This window comes from Tyto alba, unplaced genomic scaffold, assembly GCF_018691265.1.
Source record: "Tyto alba isolate M040663 unplaced genomic scaffold, T.alba_DEE_v4.0 Super-Scaffold_15, whole genome shotgun sequence".
NCBI classification, from domain to species: Eukaryota; Metazoa; Chordata; class Aves; order Strigiformes; family Tytonidae; genus Tyto; species Tyto alba.
In genome coordinates, this window is record NW_024881277.1 from 9,887,399 (window position 1) to 9,905,655 (window position 18,257).

General features: G+C 58.9%; 1 protein-coding gene and 1 non-coding gene across 2 annotated transcripts in view; one reads left to right on the forward strand and one right to left on the reverse strand.

Annotated features, from left to right (window-relative positions):
* The first annotated feature begins 3,017 nt into the window (after positions 1-3,017).
* Positions 3,018-18,257, forward strand: part of LOC122153106 (antigen WC1.1-like) — a 35,288-nt gene continuing 20,048 nt past the window's right edge. The window contains 14 exon segments of the mRNA XM_042789211.1: positions 3,018-3,059; positions 3,854-3,890; positions 5,253-5,567; positions 6,142-6,330; positions 6,333-6,415; positions 6,418-6,460; positions 6,546-6,860; positions 7,213-7,527; positions 7,993-8,055; positions 8,132-8,446; positions 9,133-9,270; positions 9,973-10,068; positions 10,500-10,583; positions 11,174-11,293. Of these exon segments, the coding sequence (XP_042645145.1) occupies positions 3,018-3,059; positions 3,854-3,890; positions 5,253-5,567; positions 6,142-6,330; positions 6,333-6,415; positions 6,418-6,460; positions 6,546-6,860; positions 7,213-7,527; positions 7,993-8,055; positions 8,132-8,446; positions 9,133-9,270; positions 9,973-10,068; positions 10,500-10,583; positions 11,174-11,293 (2,155 nt within the window).
* TRNAF-AAA lies at positions 15,806-15,878 on the reverse strand. The gene has a single exon. It is a non-coding gene; the product is annotated as a tRNA-Phe (tRNA).

The following is an 18,257-nucleotide window of genomic DNA, read 5'->3' on the forward strand; positions in this document are numbered from 1 at the left end:
GACACAGGACCATTGGCTGATGTGTTTGTGCCACCAGCACCCCTGAGAGCAGCTGGGGACCTCGTAGGGTTGTTTTGCCTGTGGCCACCTTGGAGATCAGCTGGCATGTAGTCAGGGTATTGCCAGAGGGCTGTGGGAACTCTCAGGGGTCATTGGTTGGTCCAGAATCTGTCCGGCTGCTCTAAGGGCACGGTCCTCCTGAGGACGTATAGTGATCCATGAGAGGCCCTTTGGACAGCGGTGTGTGACTCACACTTTGGTCCCAATGCCAACGTGGTTTGCAGAGTCTGCTGTGGGTCTGCAATAGACACACCCCCCTGAGTGCTCTGATGGTGTAGGGAAGGTGTGTAACTTAGCCTGGATGCTTTTTTGACATTAACACTCCCCCAACAGCTTCCTCTTTCATTAATGCAAAAGTCAGTCTGTAAGGAAACTCTCAGAGACCAAGGTTTACGGTTTCTGAAGGAAGCATTCCTTCACTCATGCCAGGCCAGTGAGGCTTAATTCCACCTAGCACTGACTCCCTGAACTTGTTTGTATCCTGTCAATATAGGAAAAAGTCATACATATTCATTAGCTTTATGGCGAGTATATACATAAATACAAGCCTTCCCTGGTACTCCTTTTAATACTATAATGCCCTTTACACATGCGTGGTTGTGCATCCTGGTGGTCGTTTCAGTATGTCAGTGGCCATTACTTCCACCTTGCTCATCTTCTTTACCTTCTCCTTTTCTTAAAATTGTCTATCTTGATACTCATCGTTGTTTTCATTAAGTTCACACATGACAAAATCAGTCCATTCTGGTCTTTTTGCAACTCTTCTTCTTGTTATTATCTTTGGGCATTCAGCATGTATACTACTTAATCTAAGCCGACCTTGGATGGTCAGTAGCTACGTGCAAGACTATCCAATTAAGCACCCACTATCTTCAAAGGTTATGCAATAAAGCAACTGCTACCTTCATAGGACTATTGTTAAAAATAACAGCTTGTTTCAAGGACCTACCTTCTACGCAATCTGTCCTTTCAAGCAAATATTACATGGAAACTTAAAGCTATCACGGGATATGCAATGGGTGATTTGGTGACAGCTTGCTTAGAGGTTGTGTGGGATGTGGGCATGGGAATGCCACAAGGCTCTGGGAACTCCCAGTTGATTAGATTTTTTTCTAGAATTTTTCCGGCTAGTGGAAGGGAAGAACCGCTGCTCAGGACGCATGGAGATCCGTGATGGGGACCTGTGGAAAAGTGTCTGTGATTCCCACTTTGGTCCCAAGGCTGCTGACGTGCTCTGCAGGGAGTTGCAGTGCGGCGCAGCCCTGCCTGTCGCTGGAGGAAGTCACGTTGGAGAAGGGGTGGGTCCCATGTGGGATGGAGAGCTGCGGTGTGTGGGGAATGAATCCCTCCTCGCCTCCTGCCCCAGGGGGTCCCCGGGACCAGCCCTGCACCCACGCAAACAGCGCTGCTGTGAACTGCACAGGTAAGGACTCAGGGTGGGCTGTTGAACACCGGGCTGTGCCGGGGCAGGGGAGGAGGGCAGGGACTGTGCTGGCCTTGGCCTGAGAACAGGAGGGGTGATGTTGTCTCCTGCAGTCTGCAGTTATGCAGGAAAAGATGCAGAAGCCAATGTCTCGCTCTGTCTGTCCTCCTGCATTTGGTGCACGGCTGCCGAAAGGTTCAGGATGGGGACAGAGTCCCTCTGTCCCCTTAGTTACTGTAGCTGCTCCTCTGGGTGCAGTTGTGCAGGGGGAAATGCCTGCTGCCCTGCCACAAAGCCCTGGGGCCAAGGAGCAGCACAGGGATCCCTCTGGAAACGGGGCTTCTTCCCATGTGTCGATGTGACAAGGGTAGAAAGTGAACAGGTTCACTGAGCCTGTGCTTCTCTGCGTGGCAGAAGGGCTTTTCTGCTTCCAGGGCTCCCACGTTTCTGGCCGTTGGTACCCGGGTGTGGATTTGCCATCCTTGGGCACCGTCCCTGGGGCCCTGGCTCTGCCAGCTCTGTTCCCTGTGAGCTGGTGGTGCCTTAACTGGTGGCTCTTTGTTCTGTCATCCCAGAGGCACAGCCAGCCTCCGGGGTACCCAGGAAGGGGTGTGGGCTCTTCACTCTTGTCCCGGAGTCAGGTGATCCCAGGCTGACCGGGGGTGGGTTGTGCTTGTGGAGACAAGGGAACTGGGGATCTGTTCCCAGAGGCTCGCAAAGGGGTGACCTTCCTGGGGGGATCCCAGACAAGGTCAGGTCTGGGCTGATGCCCAAGGACAAGGAGGGCATGGTTTGGGAGGCCTCACTGGGACGATCATTCTGCTCCACAGGGGACACGTAAAGTCCTGAGGGAAGGGTGAGTTGGGAGGGGCCCAGGGCAGGCTGTGGTCTAGGGGAGCTGGGGGCTCTGGGGAGGAGTAGCCATGTGAGCCTGGGGGATCCCTGGTGGGGACAGGTCCCTTTTCAGGGTGCTGTCTGGGGAGGAGCAGCAGCCCTGGGTGAGCACAGGATAGGGACGAGGGGTTGTTGTGGTGGAAGTGCCAAAGTGTGTGGTGCCACAAATGACCCAGCAGGGCCAGAGCTGGGCACCCCTAGCCTTGCACAGCCCATGAGGATAGAAGGGATCCCTGAACTGCCCTGGGGACAGCCTGGATGGGAGTGGGCTCCCACCCTGGTGCCTCGGACTCCACCTGCACAGGGCTTCCCCAGACCCGTGGTGCTGGGGCTGAGCGCTGTCCTGACTGGTCCTGTGTCAGTGTTTGAAGGTGCTGTGGAGGTGAGGCTGGCGGACGGCGGCAGGCGCTGTGCTGGGAGAGTGGAGGTGAAACAACACGGCAAGTGGGGGACTGTGTGGTCACTACTGGAGCATGAAGGATGCAGCAGTGGTTTGTAAACAGCTGGACTGTGGGTCTGCTGTTGAGCTCCTCAGTACGGACACTTTGGGCAGGATCTGGCCCCATTTGGATGGATGATGTTGGCTGTAATGGCACCGAATCTGCCCTGTCTGACTGCACACACGGAGGATGGGGTGAACATGACTGTGGTCATGCTTATGATGCTGGAGTGGTGTGTTCAGGTAAGGGGACAACCTATTCCATACCTCTGGGGCTCAGATTGTGGAAGGAACGTGCTGCGCCCTCAAGGAGCAAAAGTCAGGCACCAGAGCATTGCCCAGTGTGGCCAGTCACACTGCTGAGCTGGGACTGTCATTACTGGTGTCCCCAGTGCCTGGGGAAAGCCAGTGGGAACCTGCCCAAGGGTGCCTTACTGTGCCTGGTCCCTGAGCTGGCACAGATGAACCCTCCATCCCTGCCCTGCACGGTCTGTTGATTGCCATCTTTCTCCTCCTGTTCACCCAGGAGCTGTCTGGCGGTGCTGCGGGCCAGCTGCCCCCATGCCAGAGGCACCAGAAGTGACTCCTGTGGCCACCGACCATCCTGGGGAAGGGTGTGAGATGGGGAGCTACTTTTGGGTTATCCCTGCCGGCAGACATGAGTCTCTTGGCTGAAGCAAAGGGATTGCTTGGAGAGGAAGAGCACTGGGCTTGGCTAGAAGAGCAGGTGGCACGTGGCACCTTGTTCCTCTCCCAGGGTCACCCCATGAGAGCCTGCTCATGGGGACATGGCACCGTGCAGGCAGTGCGACCTGCCACCCAGCCTCTTGCCTGCCCCAGCCCCTGGCTGCTCTGTGCCACAGGGGATTTGCCAGCAATTACTGGCTCTCCTCTGTGCCCACCCTTGAACCAGGAGCACGTGTAAGCCCAGGGCTGCTCTTCTGTCCACTCTCCTGCCTTCTGCCCAGCCACTGGGCAGGGCCATGCATGCCCAGCAGCGCACTCTGGCCATGGCTGAGAACCTCTGTACTGGGTAGGCTCCTGAGCAGGTGGTGGCCCAGCCACTGACCACGGGTACATCCTCACAGTCCCTTAGTCCTGTGACATGTCCCATCCACCAGCCTCACCCCAACAGCCCAAGATCTCTGTGGGCATGGGGTGCACTTCTCATGGCACCAAGGGGCTCCTCACGCCTGGCGCTGAGCTCAGTGGGGCAGAGCAAGCTGCAGCAGCCAAACGCACCTGGCCCCATTTCCCCAAACCCCGAGTGCTATGGGGGCTGCAGTGCCCAGGGACCAGTACTGGGCAGCCCAAGGTCTCTGCAGCAGCAGCAGTTTGTTGGAGAGACTCCTGTGGCTGTGGATGTTGGAAGAGAAACAAATCCCCAAGTGCTGTGCTGATTTCTGAGGAGCAGCAGGGCTGGGCGTGATGTGTTTGTACCACCAGCACCCCCTGAGAGCAGCTGGGGATGTCGTAGGGCTTTTTGCCTGTGGCCACCTTGGAGATCAGCTGGCATGTAGTCAGGGTATTGCCAGAGGGCTGTGGAACTCTCAGGGTCATTGGTTGGTCCAGAATCTGTCCGGCTGCTCTAAGGGCACAGGTCCTCTGAGGACGTATAGTGATCCATGAGGAGGCCCTTTGGACAGCGGTGTGTACTCACACTTTGGCCCAACGGTGCCAACGTGGTTTGCAGAGTCTGCTGTGGGCTGCAATAGACACACCCCCTGAGTGCTGTGATGGTGGAGAGAAGGTGTGTAACTTGATGGATGCCTTTGTGACACCATCACCCTTAAATAGCTTCTAAATGTGCAGTGAGTGATTTTGGTCACTTGCATGGAGGTGGTGTGGGATGTGGGCATGGGAATGCCACAGATCTGGAACTCCCAGTTGATTTATTTCCAGGATTTGTCCGTCTGATGGAAGGGAAGAACCGCTGCTCAGGACGCGTGGAGATCCGTGACGGGGACCTGTGGAAAAGTGTCTGTGATTCCCACTTTGGTCCCAAGGCTGCTGACGTGCTCTGCAGGGAGTTGCAGTGCGGCGCAGCCCTGCCTGTCACTGGAGGAAGTCACGTTGGAGAAGGGGTGGGTCCCATGTGGGATGGAGAGCTGCGGTGTGTGGGGAATGAATCCCTCCTCGCCTCCTGCCCCAGGGGTCCCCCCGGGACCAGCCCTGCACCCACGCAAACAGCGCTGTTGTGAACTGCACAGGTAAGGACTCAGGGTGGGCTGTTGAACACCGGGGCTGTGGTAGGGGTTGGGGAACAGAGCAGGGACCGTGCTGGGCCGGGTGTGAGGACAGGAGGGTTGATGGGTTTGTTTGCAGCATGACAATACTGCAGAAGGAAAACAAAGTCATGTTGTCCCTCTGGCCTCTCCACCAGCTACTGAGGGTACAGAGCACAATCCACTCTCTTTTCTCCGCCTCTGTCCCCAGAGTACACAGGGATCAGACTGGTGAATGGCAGCACAGTGTGTGCGGGGAGGGTGGAGGTCCAGGTGCTGGGGACCTGGGGGACCCTCTGTGCCTCCCGCTGGGATCTCTCGGATGCCCACGTTCTCTGTCAGCAACTCAACTGCGGGTTTGCTGAATCCATTCCTGGAGGAGAACATTTTGGGAGAGAGACTGGCCCTGTCTGGAGAGACTCATTCCACTGTGACGGGACTGAAGCCCTCCTGCAACAGTGCCCAGTGACCACCCTGGGGGCCTCGCCGTGCTCCCAAGGGAACGCTGCTGCTGTCATTTGCTCAGGTGAGTGCTGGAAAAATGCTGCTGAACTCCATTTGTACTTGTGTGCAACATAGCCACTAAAAGTAGGGGTTCCATGGCTGTATCAGGCTGAATTTCTCCTTGGGGAAACCCTGGCTTCCCCAGGAACCGTCTGGAGGGCTTTCCCTGCTCAGACGGACCGCTCGACTTTGGGAGAGCTGAGGACTGAACGAGGCAGGCATCTGCCCCCAGGGCAGTGGCTTAGGCCCCAGCACCACCGCCAGGCCCGGGCTCCTCTGTCCTCGTACTGTGCAGCGAGCCCAGGACAGGGCTGCAGGGCTCTGCTCCATCCCTCTGGCTGCAGCCGACCGCATCCCGTCCCACAGAGAGCCCTGCAGAGCCTCATCCCCCCACCCAGGCAGGAGCTGGTGCCCCCAGCAGCAGCTGACCTGGCTGTGAGCTGCAGGGAGGGCCCAGGCTTTGCCCTTGTTTCTCGTCAGCACAAGGCTCCACCTTGTCCCGTTTGGTTGAAAATCCCCCTCGCCCTGCTCCCTGCAGGGTGCCATGCTCCCGGTGCCGCTGATGGCCGTGGCATCTCTGCTGTCCCCAGGCCCAGCCGGCTTTGGATCCCTGCGGCTGGTGGGCGGAGGGAGCCGGTGCGACGGACGAGTGGAGATCTTCCAGGATGGGGCGTGGGGCAGAGTCCTGGATGAGCAGTGGGACGTGCAGGAGGCCAGCGTGGTGTGCCGGCAGCTGCGGTGCGGAGAGGCAGGGACAGCCTACAACCCCCCAAAGCCTGAGCGAGGGACGGGCCCGTGGGGCTGCGAGGGGTCCGGTGTGCAGGGCACGAGGCCAAGCTGACCCTCTGCAACACCTCCCTGCCCGCAGTGCGCTGGCAGCAGGGCTTGCGGAGGACGTGGGAGTCATTTGCTGGGGTGAGTGGCACTGCCCAGGCGCCCAGGTGACGGTCTGCGCAGGCAGGCAGGCCCTGACAGCGACTGGGGTTTCCACCCGCTGCAGGGAGCCGGCGGGTCCGGCTGGTGAACGGGGCCGGGCGCTGTGCAGGGAGAGTGGAGATCTACTCCCAGGGCATCTGGGGGACTGTCTGCGACGACGGCTGGGACCTGTCTGATGCCGCCGTCGTTTGCCACCAGCTGGGCTGCGGAGAGGCAGTGGAGGTAGCCGGCTCCGCTCGCTTCGGGGAAGGCTCCGGGCAGATCTGGCTGGATGGTGTGAACTGCTCCGGGGCCGAAGCTGCTCTCTGGGACTGCCCGGCTGGGCCCTGGGGGCAGCACGACTGCGGGCACAAAGAGGATGCGGGAGTCATCTGCTCAGGTCTGTGCCACCTCAGGAGCTGTGGTGGGAGCCTGGTCCTGGGGAGGGCAGGACGCGGGGAGAGCCGGCCATGGCCAAGGCTGCCCCTGGCTGCCTCTGAGCTCCTGCCCAAGGCCCACCCATGCACGGACACCCTCAGTCCCACGGGGGGTCCCTGGGGAGCTCAGCTGTCCCCGAGGGTTAGCGGGAAGGGCAGGGCTGGCTGTAAATCCGGGACTTCTCTCTGCCCCTGGGTGCAAGGGGGATGTGGTGGCCTTGCCCCTGCCGGCTGAGGGCCTGGGGGGTGTAGAGGTGTCCTGGCTCCCACAGCCCCAGATCAGCCTGTTCCCGCTTTGGGGCCTTTTCTTCCCAGAGTTCGTGGCCCTGAGGCTGGAGAACAGCGACGGCTGCTCCGGGCGCCTGCAGGTTTTCTACAACGGGACATGGGGGAGCATTTGCTCTAACTCCATCACTGACAACACGGTGACACTGGCGTGCAAGGAGCTGGGCTGCGGGGACAGAGGATCCCTCGAAACACGCCTGCCCTCTGGCAGGGTGTCTGGCCCTGCCTGGCTGGATCACGTGCGGTGTGGGGAGACAAACAGCTCTTTCTGGCAGTGTCCCTCCACACCCTGGAACCCACAGTCATGTGAATACCTGGAAGAGGAGATCCACATCACCTGCAATGGTAACTCTGAGGCACCCGGCACCAGTGTCACCCCAGCTCCTGCTCCCCACAGGGCATGGCCAAACACAGAGAAAGAGCTTGGAGAGGCTTTTACTTTCCATGCCAGACCCTTGTGCTGCCAGTGGCACAAACGTGACCGCGGCCACACACATCCAGCAGCAGTTGCCACCCAGGTTACCACAGTGCCTGGGGAAGCAGAGGCATCTCCAGGTGAGGTCTCAGAAGAGACCAGATGGTTTTCAGAAGAGCCTCCCCTCCACAGACAAGCTACTGCTGCTCTGTGAGCCAGGGACCTTCTGGGGCTGAGCAATCAGGGTCCCCCCACAGTCCTGCATGTGTCCCATGGATGACAGGGTTTCAGTTGCTGCCCCAGATGGTGCAGGGAGGCCCGAGCAGAGCTCAGCCCCACTCTCTTCTGCATGATCCCCCAAACCAGCCCCTTCACCACAGTGTTTCCTTCTTCAGGGGGACAGCCAGAAATGCCTCCAACCTCGCTGGCACCGTGCCCCAACTCCACGAGCTGCACAGGTAGGGAGCTCCCCTCTGTGTCTGGCAGGGCTCTGCCTGCTCTCCCGGTGCCATGGGAGGTCTTACTCTTCTCCAGCCAGGGAGAAGATTCGTGCCGTGGGAGGCAAGGACGAGTGCTCGGGCAGAGTGGAGGTCTGGCACCGTGGCTCCTGGGGGACGGTGTGCGACGACTCGTGGGACATGCAGGATGCCGAGGTGGCGTGCAGGCAGCTGGGCTGTGGCCCCGCGGTGTCTGCCCTGCATGAGGCTGCATTTGGGATGGGGACGGGCCCCATCTGGCTGGAGCAGGTGGAGTGCCAGGGGACGGAGCCATCCCTGCAGGACTGCTGGGCCCGGCCCGGGGACAGCGGGGCTTGCCGGCACAAGGAAGATGCTGCTGTGCGCTGCTCAGGTTAGTGGCAGGGCTGGGAGCCTTTGCTCGGGTATTAGCAGGGAACTAGGGAAGGCCTTTTGTCCACGCGGTCCGGGCATGGACCCCGACCTTCCGAGAGAAAGAACATTCCTGTGGAGTGCAGGAGCCCGGTGCCAGGCAGGGAGCAGCCTCGGTGTAACTGGCCGTGCTCTGGCCACTGCCCGTGGGGCCCTGCAGCCCCAGGACTATCCCCTGGGCTGCCTCTGCCATCCTGCCTGCCTCCCAGAGCAGAGGTGCTGGGCTCTGTCCCGGCCTCCCTTTCTGGCACTACAGGAGGGGCAATTTGGGTGGGATGTGTCAGGGACATCTAGAGACACACACACACACACACACAAACACGGTGTGTTGGGGAGGAGGTTTCCTGATACCCACACACCCAGTGTCTCAGCCCAGCTCTCCTTTTCCTCCTCTGCAGCTACACCCAGGACGACAACACCCCCACCCCAGCAGGTAACTTGTCCTCCCCGGAGTCTGGGTACCCCCGGGGCCAGGCTGTGACCCACAGCTGGATGGAAGGGGCTCCTAGCTGGGGTGTGAAACTGCCTGGAGGAGATACTGGAGTGGTGGCAGGGGGTTGGGGAGAGCTATAATTTACCCAGGATGGTGGAAGCTTTCCTGTCACTCACCCCTGGGGTGCTGCCCCTTCGAAGTTGTCTCCCATGCAGATCCCACCCGAGGCCATCAGAGCAGCAGCGGGAGAGTCTCAGTGCCCGTCATCATGTGCATCATCCTGGGGACCCTTGTCTGCCTGCTCCTGGCCCTCCTGGCTGGGCAAGTGCTGAGCGCCGGGGCTGGGCGCAGAGGTGAGTCCTTGCCCAGAGGTGCCGGGGGGAGATACCTCCTGGTAGGGCTGTAGGGTGCTGTGGGGGGTGTCAGCAAGGGGCACAGGCAGAGCGGGAGGGTGAGACTGTGTGCTGCTACCTGCCTCGTGCTTCCCCGTTGAGTGCCTGGCTGTGGGGCACCAGCAGCAAGGGGTGGAGAGAGCCCCGAGGTGGGGGCAGTTAGCCATGGTGTAGGAGAGAAATGGCAGAGAGGGGATGGCCAAGGCTGGCAGTGCTCTCGGTAGTGCTGGAGGGGGCTCTGGGGCAAGAGAGATGCTAGGAGGAGTGTGGGGCAGCAGGGTCCATCACCGTGGTGTCAGGCCCCCAGGCTGTCCCCCTGCCCAGCCCTGCCCACCCCCTGGTGGGACAGGGGCAGGTAGGGGCAAGCTCCAGGTGGAGAGGAAATGTGGGAACATATCCGGGGTGAGACAAGGGGGACATGGCGCACAGGCCAGAGGGGCATGAGCACTGTCTCCAAAGGGATGATGTGAGGGTGATGCTGCCCCAGATAATCTTCACACCAATGCTGCCCTCACTGGGGATGTGGCAGCTGTGCCTGGACAGTGCAGTGGGGCCGTGCTGTTGGACCAGTCCTGAGGTGGCACATGGAACCGTTTTGGGGGAGCACAGTGGGGTCCCTTTGCCCCTCTGCCTGTCCCTGTGCCAGCCCTGCTCTGTCCACAGGCTCCAGAAGAGCCCAGGAGCCCTTCCCCGAGGCTGTGTACGAGGAGATTGGGTACAGCCCAGCGTGGGAGAAACGGGCCAGGTTTGATCGCTCAGGTGGGTGTGGGTCTTCCCTGGAGGCACATCCGCAGGACCCTTTCCTTTGGCCCCAACCAGGAGCTGACCCTCTGAAGCCCCCCAGCCTGTGGTCCCTGTGGTGCTGGGGCTGTGGGGGCTGTGGGGAGAGCATCCAGGTCCTGGGACCAGGAGAGAAGCTTTCTCCCAGTCAGCTTTGACTGTCCCAGCTGGACAGCCCCTCTCTTCCTGCCCCTGCACCCCATGAGACACCCGAGGAGCGAGGGAAGGGGCTGTCCTGGGCCAGCTCTGGAAGCTCCTTTGAGACAGGGTTTGTCCCGGGGGAGCAGGGTGAATTCCCAGCCCTCCTCCCCACACAGCCCCAGCTCTGTGGGTCCCCCTTCCCCAGCAGCGCTGACCGTGAACCACGTCAGTGGGGCTTGCTCCATAACACCTGCTGTGCATCTCTCCAGGCTCCTATTCAGAGGAGTCCCTGACCCAGCTGCAGCCCCACCCTGGGGTCAGTGAGGAGGAGAAAGGTCTGGGATCAGCACCAGGTAATGGAGGCAGGAAGGGGTTGATCTCCCTGCAGACATGGGGTGGACAGAGGTGTCCCTGAGTGTCACCATCGGAGAAGGGGAGGACATGGGCATCACTTGTGGTTCTGCCAAGCCCAGTGTCTGCGCTTTGTGTCCCTGCACATCCTCTCATCCTCTGCTCTGCAGGACGGATCTTCTCACTGTCACCAACTCCCCTCTCCTTTCAGATGTCCTTGTCCTGCCCGGAGGTGACCCAGCAGATGGCTACGATGATGCCAGGGAGGTTCCTGATGCGGGGGAGGATGCTGTGCCTGGGCAGGGAGAGTGGGAAATGCCCAGGATGCCAGAGGAGGGAGCAGGGCCCAGGGCTGCACCTGGAGGTGAGAGGGAAAGAGAGCGCTGCCTGTTCCTAGGGTGCCATCCCTGGTGCCCCTCAAGTCACTACCCTACTGACACCCAAACCTGCAGGGAAGAGGAAACCTGGCATGGGAGTTTTCCTTGAAAGGCCCGGGGGTGGGAGAAGGAGCTGAATGTGGTGAGGAGCAGGGAGGGTGGTGGTGTACAGATCCCATGGAGTGAACTGAAACGTCCGACCTTGCTGCTTGCAGGGGGCAGCCTGCGCTCCTGGAGAAGTGCCGACGTCCCTGGAGCTGAAGGAGACACCTCGTCCCCGTCCCCGGGGAGCATGGGCTATGATGATGCTGAAGAGGTGCCTGTGGCACTTCCCTGTGAGGACGCAAAGGCTGTGACACCGGAGCTTGGTGCACAGCAGTCCCTGAGCCCCAGGCCAGGAGAGCCCATCCCTGCTGCACAGCTGGGTGCAGCCGGGAGGGAGGAGAGGTCTGTGCAGCTGGGAGAGCCGCAAGCACCAGGGGACTGTCTCTCTTGAGCCATGGGCAGCAGAAACAGCCTGGAGTTTCCTCCATTTTTATTCCCATTTTTATGCTGTGCATTCTTATATTTGTTTATTAAAAGCCTCTGGGGGCTTTGACCCAGAGCTGGTGCTTCCCTGCCAGGTGTCAGGGCATCTCCCTGAGGCTGCTCAGGGAGAGCAGAGAACAGAGACACAGTGGTCGGGAAGGGGCACGTCTCAGGGACAGCAGGCTCGGTGTCAGCCTGTGGGGCTCCGTGAGGCCATGGTCCCTGGGGAATAATCTTGGTGACAGAGACATCTCCATCCTGCTGCCCAAAGACAGTTTCTAGAAAAAATGGCTCTCTGATAGGTCCCATGATGCACCCCAGTAGGAGCACCCTTTTCCTCCCCCAAGGGTTCCAGCTGCTCTTTCCCCCAGGCCCTGCCTGGGCCACGCTGATCCCACAGTGCAGAGGCCACAACAGAGCTGCCATGTCAGGGTGAGCCCTGGGCTTTTGTCTCACAGAAGCGAGCCCTAAGGTGACCGCAGGTCCCTGAAAAACCCAGCCAGCCCCAGGTGGGATCATGGCCCGTGGATTACCTCCCACAATGCTTGGGAGGCAGCTCTGCTCCCCACTGCCCTGGCACAGGGTGCAGAGCCACCTCCTGGGAAACACGTGTCTGGGATTCTCTCTCCTCATGCTCTGCCAGGACCCCAGTCTCCATGGGCTGTTCCTCCTGCCTTGCAGACCCGGGGCAGCCCTGGGAAACCCTCCTCCTGCTCCCCTCCAGCTCCCACCCCTGCCCCCCTGCTGCCTTGCCAGGGATGTCAGTTTGGGTTGTGTGAGGGGCAGTACTTGTGGGCAGGTACAGGAGGGCTGGGAGCACCGAGGATGAGGGCACTGTTCCCTCAGCGCTGTTAGAGGGCCAGGGGGATGGAGAAAGCTTCCCCACAAGACGCGTGCAGCAGCCAAAAGCTGTGCTCCAGCCCCTGGCCTGGAGAAGGGCCCATCCGGGAGGATGCTCATGTGGGCACTTTTCCATGGCAGTGGAGATTTTGTGTCCCTCCACTAAAACTGGTGCTGCTGGGAGCTGAGCCAGGGTCCTTCTCCCTCAGCTGGGGTTTCACCTGCCCCAGCACCCACGGCACAGAAACCTTGTGCAGAAGCCAGGCTGGGAGAAGAGTTTGGCACCTGGGCAGGACCTGGCGCCCAAACTGCCCAACTGCCCTCCCTGCTCCCGCTGGTGGGTCTCCGCACTCCACCGGCTCTTCCCCAATGGGCTTCTCTGCTGCAGGCTGGAAGGTGCGTTGGGTGTCTGTGGCAGGATTGCCTGGGGGGAGTAGCTGCAGCTCCATAGTGCTGCAAACAGCAGGATCTGGCCCTGGAGCAGAGTGGAGAGGAGGCAGATGTTGCCAACATCCTCTCCTATAGCAGTGTTGCCCCATTCCCTGCTGGGAGCTCCTCCACCCCTGGGCTGACCCTGGGGGCACCTGGGGGGAGCCGAGTTCACACATCCCTCTGCCCCACACCTGAGAGCCTTCCTGCTGGCAGCCCTCATGGGAGAGCAGTGTTCCCAGGGCAAGACCCCCACAGTGATGCGTGACATCCATGGGCATTAAAAACACAGCCTGGAGAACTCTCACTGGGATAAGCTCCAGCCCTGCATCTCAGAGAAATAAGTTTATAAAAGTGAAGTAAAGATGAAAAGGGGAGTGTTATTTTCTGAACATGGGATGGTGGGGGCCTCTGGGCAGTATGGACACTGATCTGCACACTCAAGGTGCCCCAAGTGGGAACTGGGGAAAAGAGCCCAGTGCCTGTTCAGTGTGACTGCCCCACCAGCTCTGCCCTCCCATAGGTGTAATATTTCTCCCATAATCTGGCATCTGGTAGAGGTTTGCCTCTTCCTCCTTGAGGAAATAAGCCCCAGGCGTGGGTGAGCTTGAGGGGGCAGCACCCCTGAGCAGAAAGAACCTGTTTCATGCATTTTGGGACTTAACAGTCTGGCTCTGCCAGCTGGGTCCCTTCTCTGCAGCAAAGCAGGATTGCCACTGTGCCCCAGATCTGTGGCTGCTCCTGCAGCTCCTGAGGATCTACCTGAGGGGGGTCGCAGTGAGACCCCAACCCTCAGCACTGCTGCCCCACACTGGGCAGAGCTTGGCTGTGGAAAGCCCATGGGAGAGCAGCCTTATTTCTCTGAGTTTGGGCTCCCTGTTGCCAAGGGCTGGGCACCCTGCAGTGAAAGTCCGTGTCTCTCACCCCGTTTTGGTTGCCAGTGGTTTTGCTGGGGGAGCAGCCAAGGCACCATGTCCTGGCTCTCGCTGCCTGGGCATGTCTGTGGACAGGCTTGTGCCTCCCCGATCCCACCAGCACAGGGTGCATGGAGACACCAGACACCCCATGAATAAGAGGTGGGCACCGGCCCCACGAGTCGCACCTCTGCCGAGCTGTGCCTGACCTCAGCAGCTCCACGTTCCCTGAACTGGGGCTCTGCTCCAGCCAGTGGTGCCGGTGGAAGGAGAAACACCTGGAGACAGGGTCAGGGTAGGAAATGTCATTCCTCCGGCTGGGAGTCCCACAGCCCTGCCCAGGCTCATCCAGCTCAGACACCCCTACCTGCTGGCACAAAGGAATGCTTCTCATGTGGTTTGGGATCTCCCCCTGGAGAAAGGACAATCTCAGAGCCTTGCCCCTGGCAAGCCACCAGGGCAGTGTGGCCCTGGTCCCAAAGGACACCTGGGCTGGACCAGCACTCTCACAGCACATCCCTCAGTGCAGCCAGAAAGGATTCCGAGCGTGCTGCCGACTTCTGTGCCCTCCCTGAGGGCTCCCCACAGGGAAGCACACTCTGCTGCCCAGCGCTGTCCCTGGGCCGGGTGGGGTGGCTCTGTGGTGCCGGGCAGTGACATGAGCTCAGGTCCAGCACAGCTGCCTGCTTCTCCTCCAGGACGGTGCTCAGCCGAGGCAGCACACCCAGCCATGCCACCGCCCTCCTGCCCTCAAAGCCAAGCCCTGGCTGGGCAGGACAGACCCACAGGGCCTGGAGATGACCAGAGCCTGAACTCCAGCCCACACCTGCCTCTGGCTGGGGAGTCAGGGCAACAGCACCCCTGGAGGTGCTGGGGATGGAACCCAGGAACTCCCCCATGCAAAGGAGCTGCTCAGCCACTGAGCTACAGTCCCTTGAAACCTGCCAGCAGGAGAGACACTCTCCTCCCATGATGTGTCTGTGCCAATCACAGTGCCGTTGTCCCCAGGTACCCTGGGACCCTCTGCAGAAAACAGAACCTGAAGCCTCCTGAGATAGGGGAAGTCAGGACTGGCTCTCCACTGGGGCCTGATCCAGCCCTAGGGCTGCACTGCAGAGTGCTGCCCCTTTACCGACTCTGCAGGGAAATGGGGCAGGAGGAGGCTCTTGCTGCAGGCACTTCTCCCATGCTCTGGCCCATTTTGAGCTAGGTCGATGGAGAAGAGAATACCCCTAAGCCTCCTCTGCCCCCCAGGACAACACCCCTCTCTGCCACGTCTGTCCCCAACTCCACAGCAGGAGCAGTGCAACAGGGTGAGGGAAATTCCCTCCTGGGGTGAGGTTCCCCCAGGCTCTGATGGCACCCCAGGGTGTGTGGTGGGGGCACACAGGGGCAGAAATCCTATAACCCCTCCTCCAGTCACTGGGCTTGCCCTGCACCACTCCTCCCACAGCATCCCAGGAGGTGAGGTGGACAGCAGGCTTCCATCTCCCTGGGGCTGCGGGTGTGGGTTGGGCTCAGGGACCTCCCCACTCCTCCAGCGCTGAGGCCTGTCCTGACAGCAAAGCAGTGCCCTGGACAGCCCTGGCTGGGGTCTCTGTGGCAGGGTGGCTGAGCACGGGCAGCTGTTAATTCCAAGGCTGAGAGCCTGACCACACACAGGGGTGGTGTCTTCATGGTGGTAAACATGGGACAATTGTGCTGCTCAGCTGCAAGGAGTGCCTCTCCCTGGGACTGGGGAGATGGTGGCCTCCCTGTGGGCAGTGTGCCCTGGTCTGGGAAACTGAGGTTGAGGTGAAGGATGTGTGTGAGGAGGGGAGCAGTCTGTGCACCAGTGAGAATGACCATGAGGAGAGAGACAGAGTCTTTGCAGAGACCCCTGAGTGGAGAGATCCCGATCCCTGTGGAGCAGGGAAGGAGACCCAGCTGGAGAACACCCCAAAGACACACTGAGTGGAGAGTCCTGCCCAGGGAAGGCTGGGGGCTTGTGGCGCAAGAGGAAGGATCCTTCTAACCTGTAGATGTGCAGCTACAGCGCACGGGCAGTGCTCTGGCAAGAGGGGAAGGAGCAAGGAGGGCCAGGGCAGGATGGACAAAGGCAGACGGGCTCTGCAAGACCCTAAGGGAGAAAAACATTGCTGAAACCTGGGGTTGAACCAGGAACCTTTAGATCTTTAGTCTAATGCTCTCCCAGCTGAGCTATTTCAGCCCTGCTCCAGCAGCCCTTGTCCCTGTGCCACCTGGGCCAGGCCACAGCCTGACACACGTGAGGAGAGCTCCTTGGGGACGTTCCCAGGAAAAAGCTGTGCCCAGTGCAAGCAGAGCGGGCCTGGCCTCTCCCTGCCCCTGTGGCCAGGTGAGCTCCAGGTGCGGGGTGGGTGCCAGCTTACAGTGGGCGTGACAAGATATGTGTTGGGCCTTGAAAACAAAGGTAATGGTTGCAAAGTCAAGTGAGAAGGCCAGGCACATTCAGCTGCAAAAGCTGAGGGTGAAAGAAGTGTGGGGTTAGTGGCAGACCCCTCTCACAGGGAAGAGAAGGCCCAGGGGAGGAAGAGCTTGTGCTGGTGCCATAGGCTTTTGCTTCATTCTTGCCTGAGCCAGAGCGTTTTTTCAATGTTGGGAGACCATATGTAGGGGGAAAGGAGGCTTGGAAACCTCCAAGGGTCTGGGTTTCAGAGCCTCTCAAGATAACCTCTTCCAGTGTGTAAGTGACCTCATGGTTATGACCTCATGGTCCTCATCTCCTGCCTGAACGTTCTTTCCACTTTTGTCCCTTGCCTCTCCTTTTCCCACCATCCACCACAATGAAGAGCCTGGATCTATTTTCTTAACTGCCTGACAGGTACTGAAATGCTCCTACGAGGTTTCCCAAAGCCTTCTCGTCTCCATACTGGAGAGTGTTCCCTCAGCCTTTCCTCAGGTGGGAAGCTCTCCAGCCCCCTGCACGTCTACACATGCTTGACAGTATTGGTGCCTCTTCACTGAGCTTGCTCCAGTTGATCAATGTCCTTCCTGTACTGGGGGCAGGGGGCCCCAAACTCAGTGCAGTACTGGGCATGTGGTCCAGCAAGCACTGAATGGAAGGAGAGAATCCCTCCCCCTCATCTCCTGGCCATGCTCCTCTTCAGACAGCCAGGATGCTGTTGGCCTTCTGGGTTGCCAGCCGTCTCCGCTGACTCATGTGAAGCTTGTTGTCCACCATGAACCCCAGGACCTTTTCTGCTGAGCTGCACCCCACCCAGGGCTGTTGCCCAGGGTTAGGCCAGCCCAGGGAAGGACTTGGTTGAAGATGAGGGGTGTTGAGGGAAAGGATTAGGGAGGTAGGTAGGGCTTAGATTTCAGGCATTTGGTGAGGGTTTCAGCTTCAGTGATCAGGGCAGGGATAAGGATGAGAGCTCACCTTTCAGGGTTAGGTGTTAGGGTATAGGCAAAGGTTTAGGGTGAGCAGGACAGAGCCAGGCCTGAGGGGCAAGGATGTGGCACTCGGCGTGTATTTGTCCTCAGAGTGACCGGGGGAAAACCTCAGCTGCTGATGACCAAAGGCATCACCACTCAAATGGGCTGGGAATTAGCACTGAGCCCCTTGGCAGGCACATCCAAGGGGCTACATGACACAGGATGTCTCTGTCTCCTTTCTTGTCACCCTGAAGTCACTTGCCTCTGTTCTTCTGCTCTAATCAGCCCCCAGAGAGGCCCACGTCAATCTCCTGAGGGAGCTTCCTCACCCAAACCCCTCAGCATGCCCCACTAAACCCCAAAGACTCTTTATTCCTCCCACAGCTCAGTAACTTTCCCCTGGGAGCTTGTTAGAGTGCAGAAACTATAATTAGTTTATTCTTGCATCTTAATTTCTGTCCAGTTGCAGGGGAGCTTTTAGAACAGCCTGTCTTCGAGGATGGGTTTTGTTAAATATAATGATGTTAACAACCACATGATGTAACACAAGTTCATTTCTTTCTCAGTTATACCTCAGAAATGCTTTGAACATTGACAAATGATTTTTCAGTTGACTGTAAAATGTTGCCCACAACACCCCAACTTCATTTGCTAGAGGTGGGCATGGAATAAGGAGGCACAGGAAGATGGGCAGGGAGATCACTAGAGGCATGAGTTGGTGACAAGGCTCTGGGCTAGAAATTTGGCCAAGAAGGTGGAAAAGTTGATTTAAACTGCCAAACTCTCCTTTTAGCCAGCTTGCTAATTGTGTGTATATTTATAATTTCCTATCTATTTGTCTAGCGTATTCCTTTTATGGTCATCGCTTGAGGAAGGTAGACCTTAGTGGAGGCTTGGACTTGGCATACAGTTGTGGACTTCAATGTTGATTTTTTTTTTTTTTTTAATAATTTGCATCATGTTTTACTTCCGTTTCTTCAAAATTAATGAGTCCTGTGACTATTTACAGTCAAGTCTCAGGGTTAATCAGGTGGGAATTGGTGCAAAGGAGCTGTAACATTCAGCTGTGAACATCAGTGAGGAAGTCTGATGTAGAAGAATGCAAGTCCCAGGCAGCCCCTGAGGGAAATGGTGGGGCTGGGGAGGTGGCGAGGAAAGTTGCCCATACAGTGGGGGACCATGAGGAGACTGC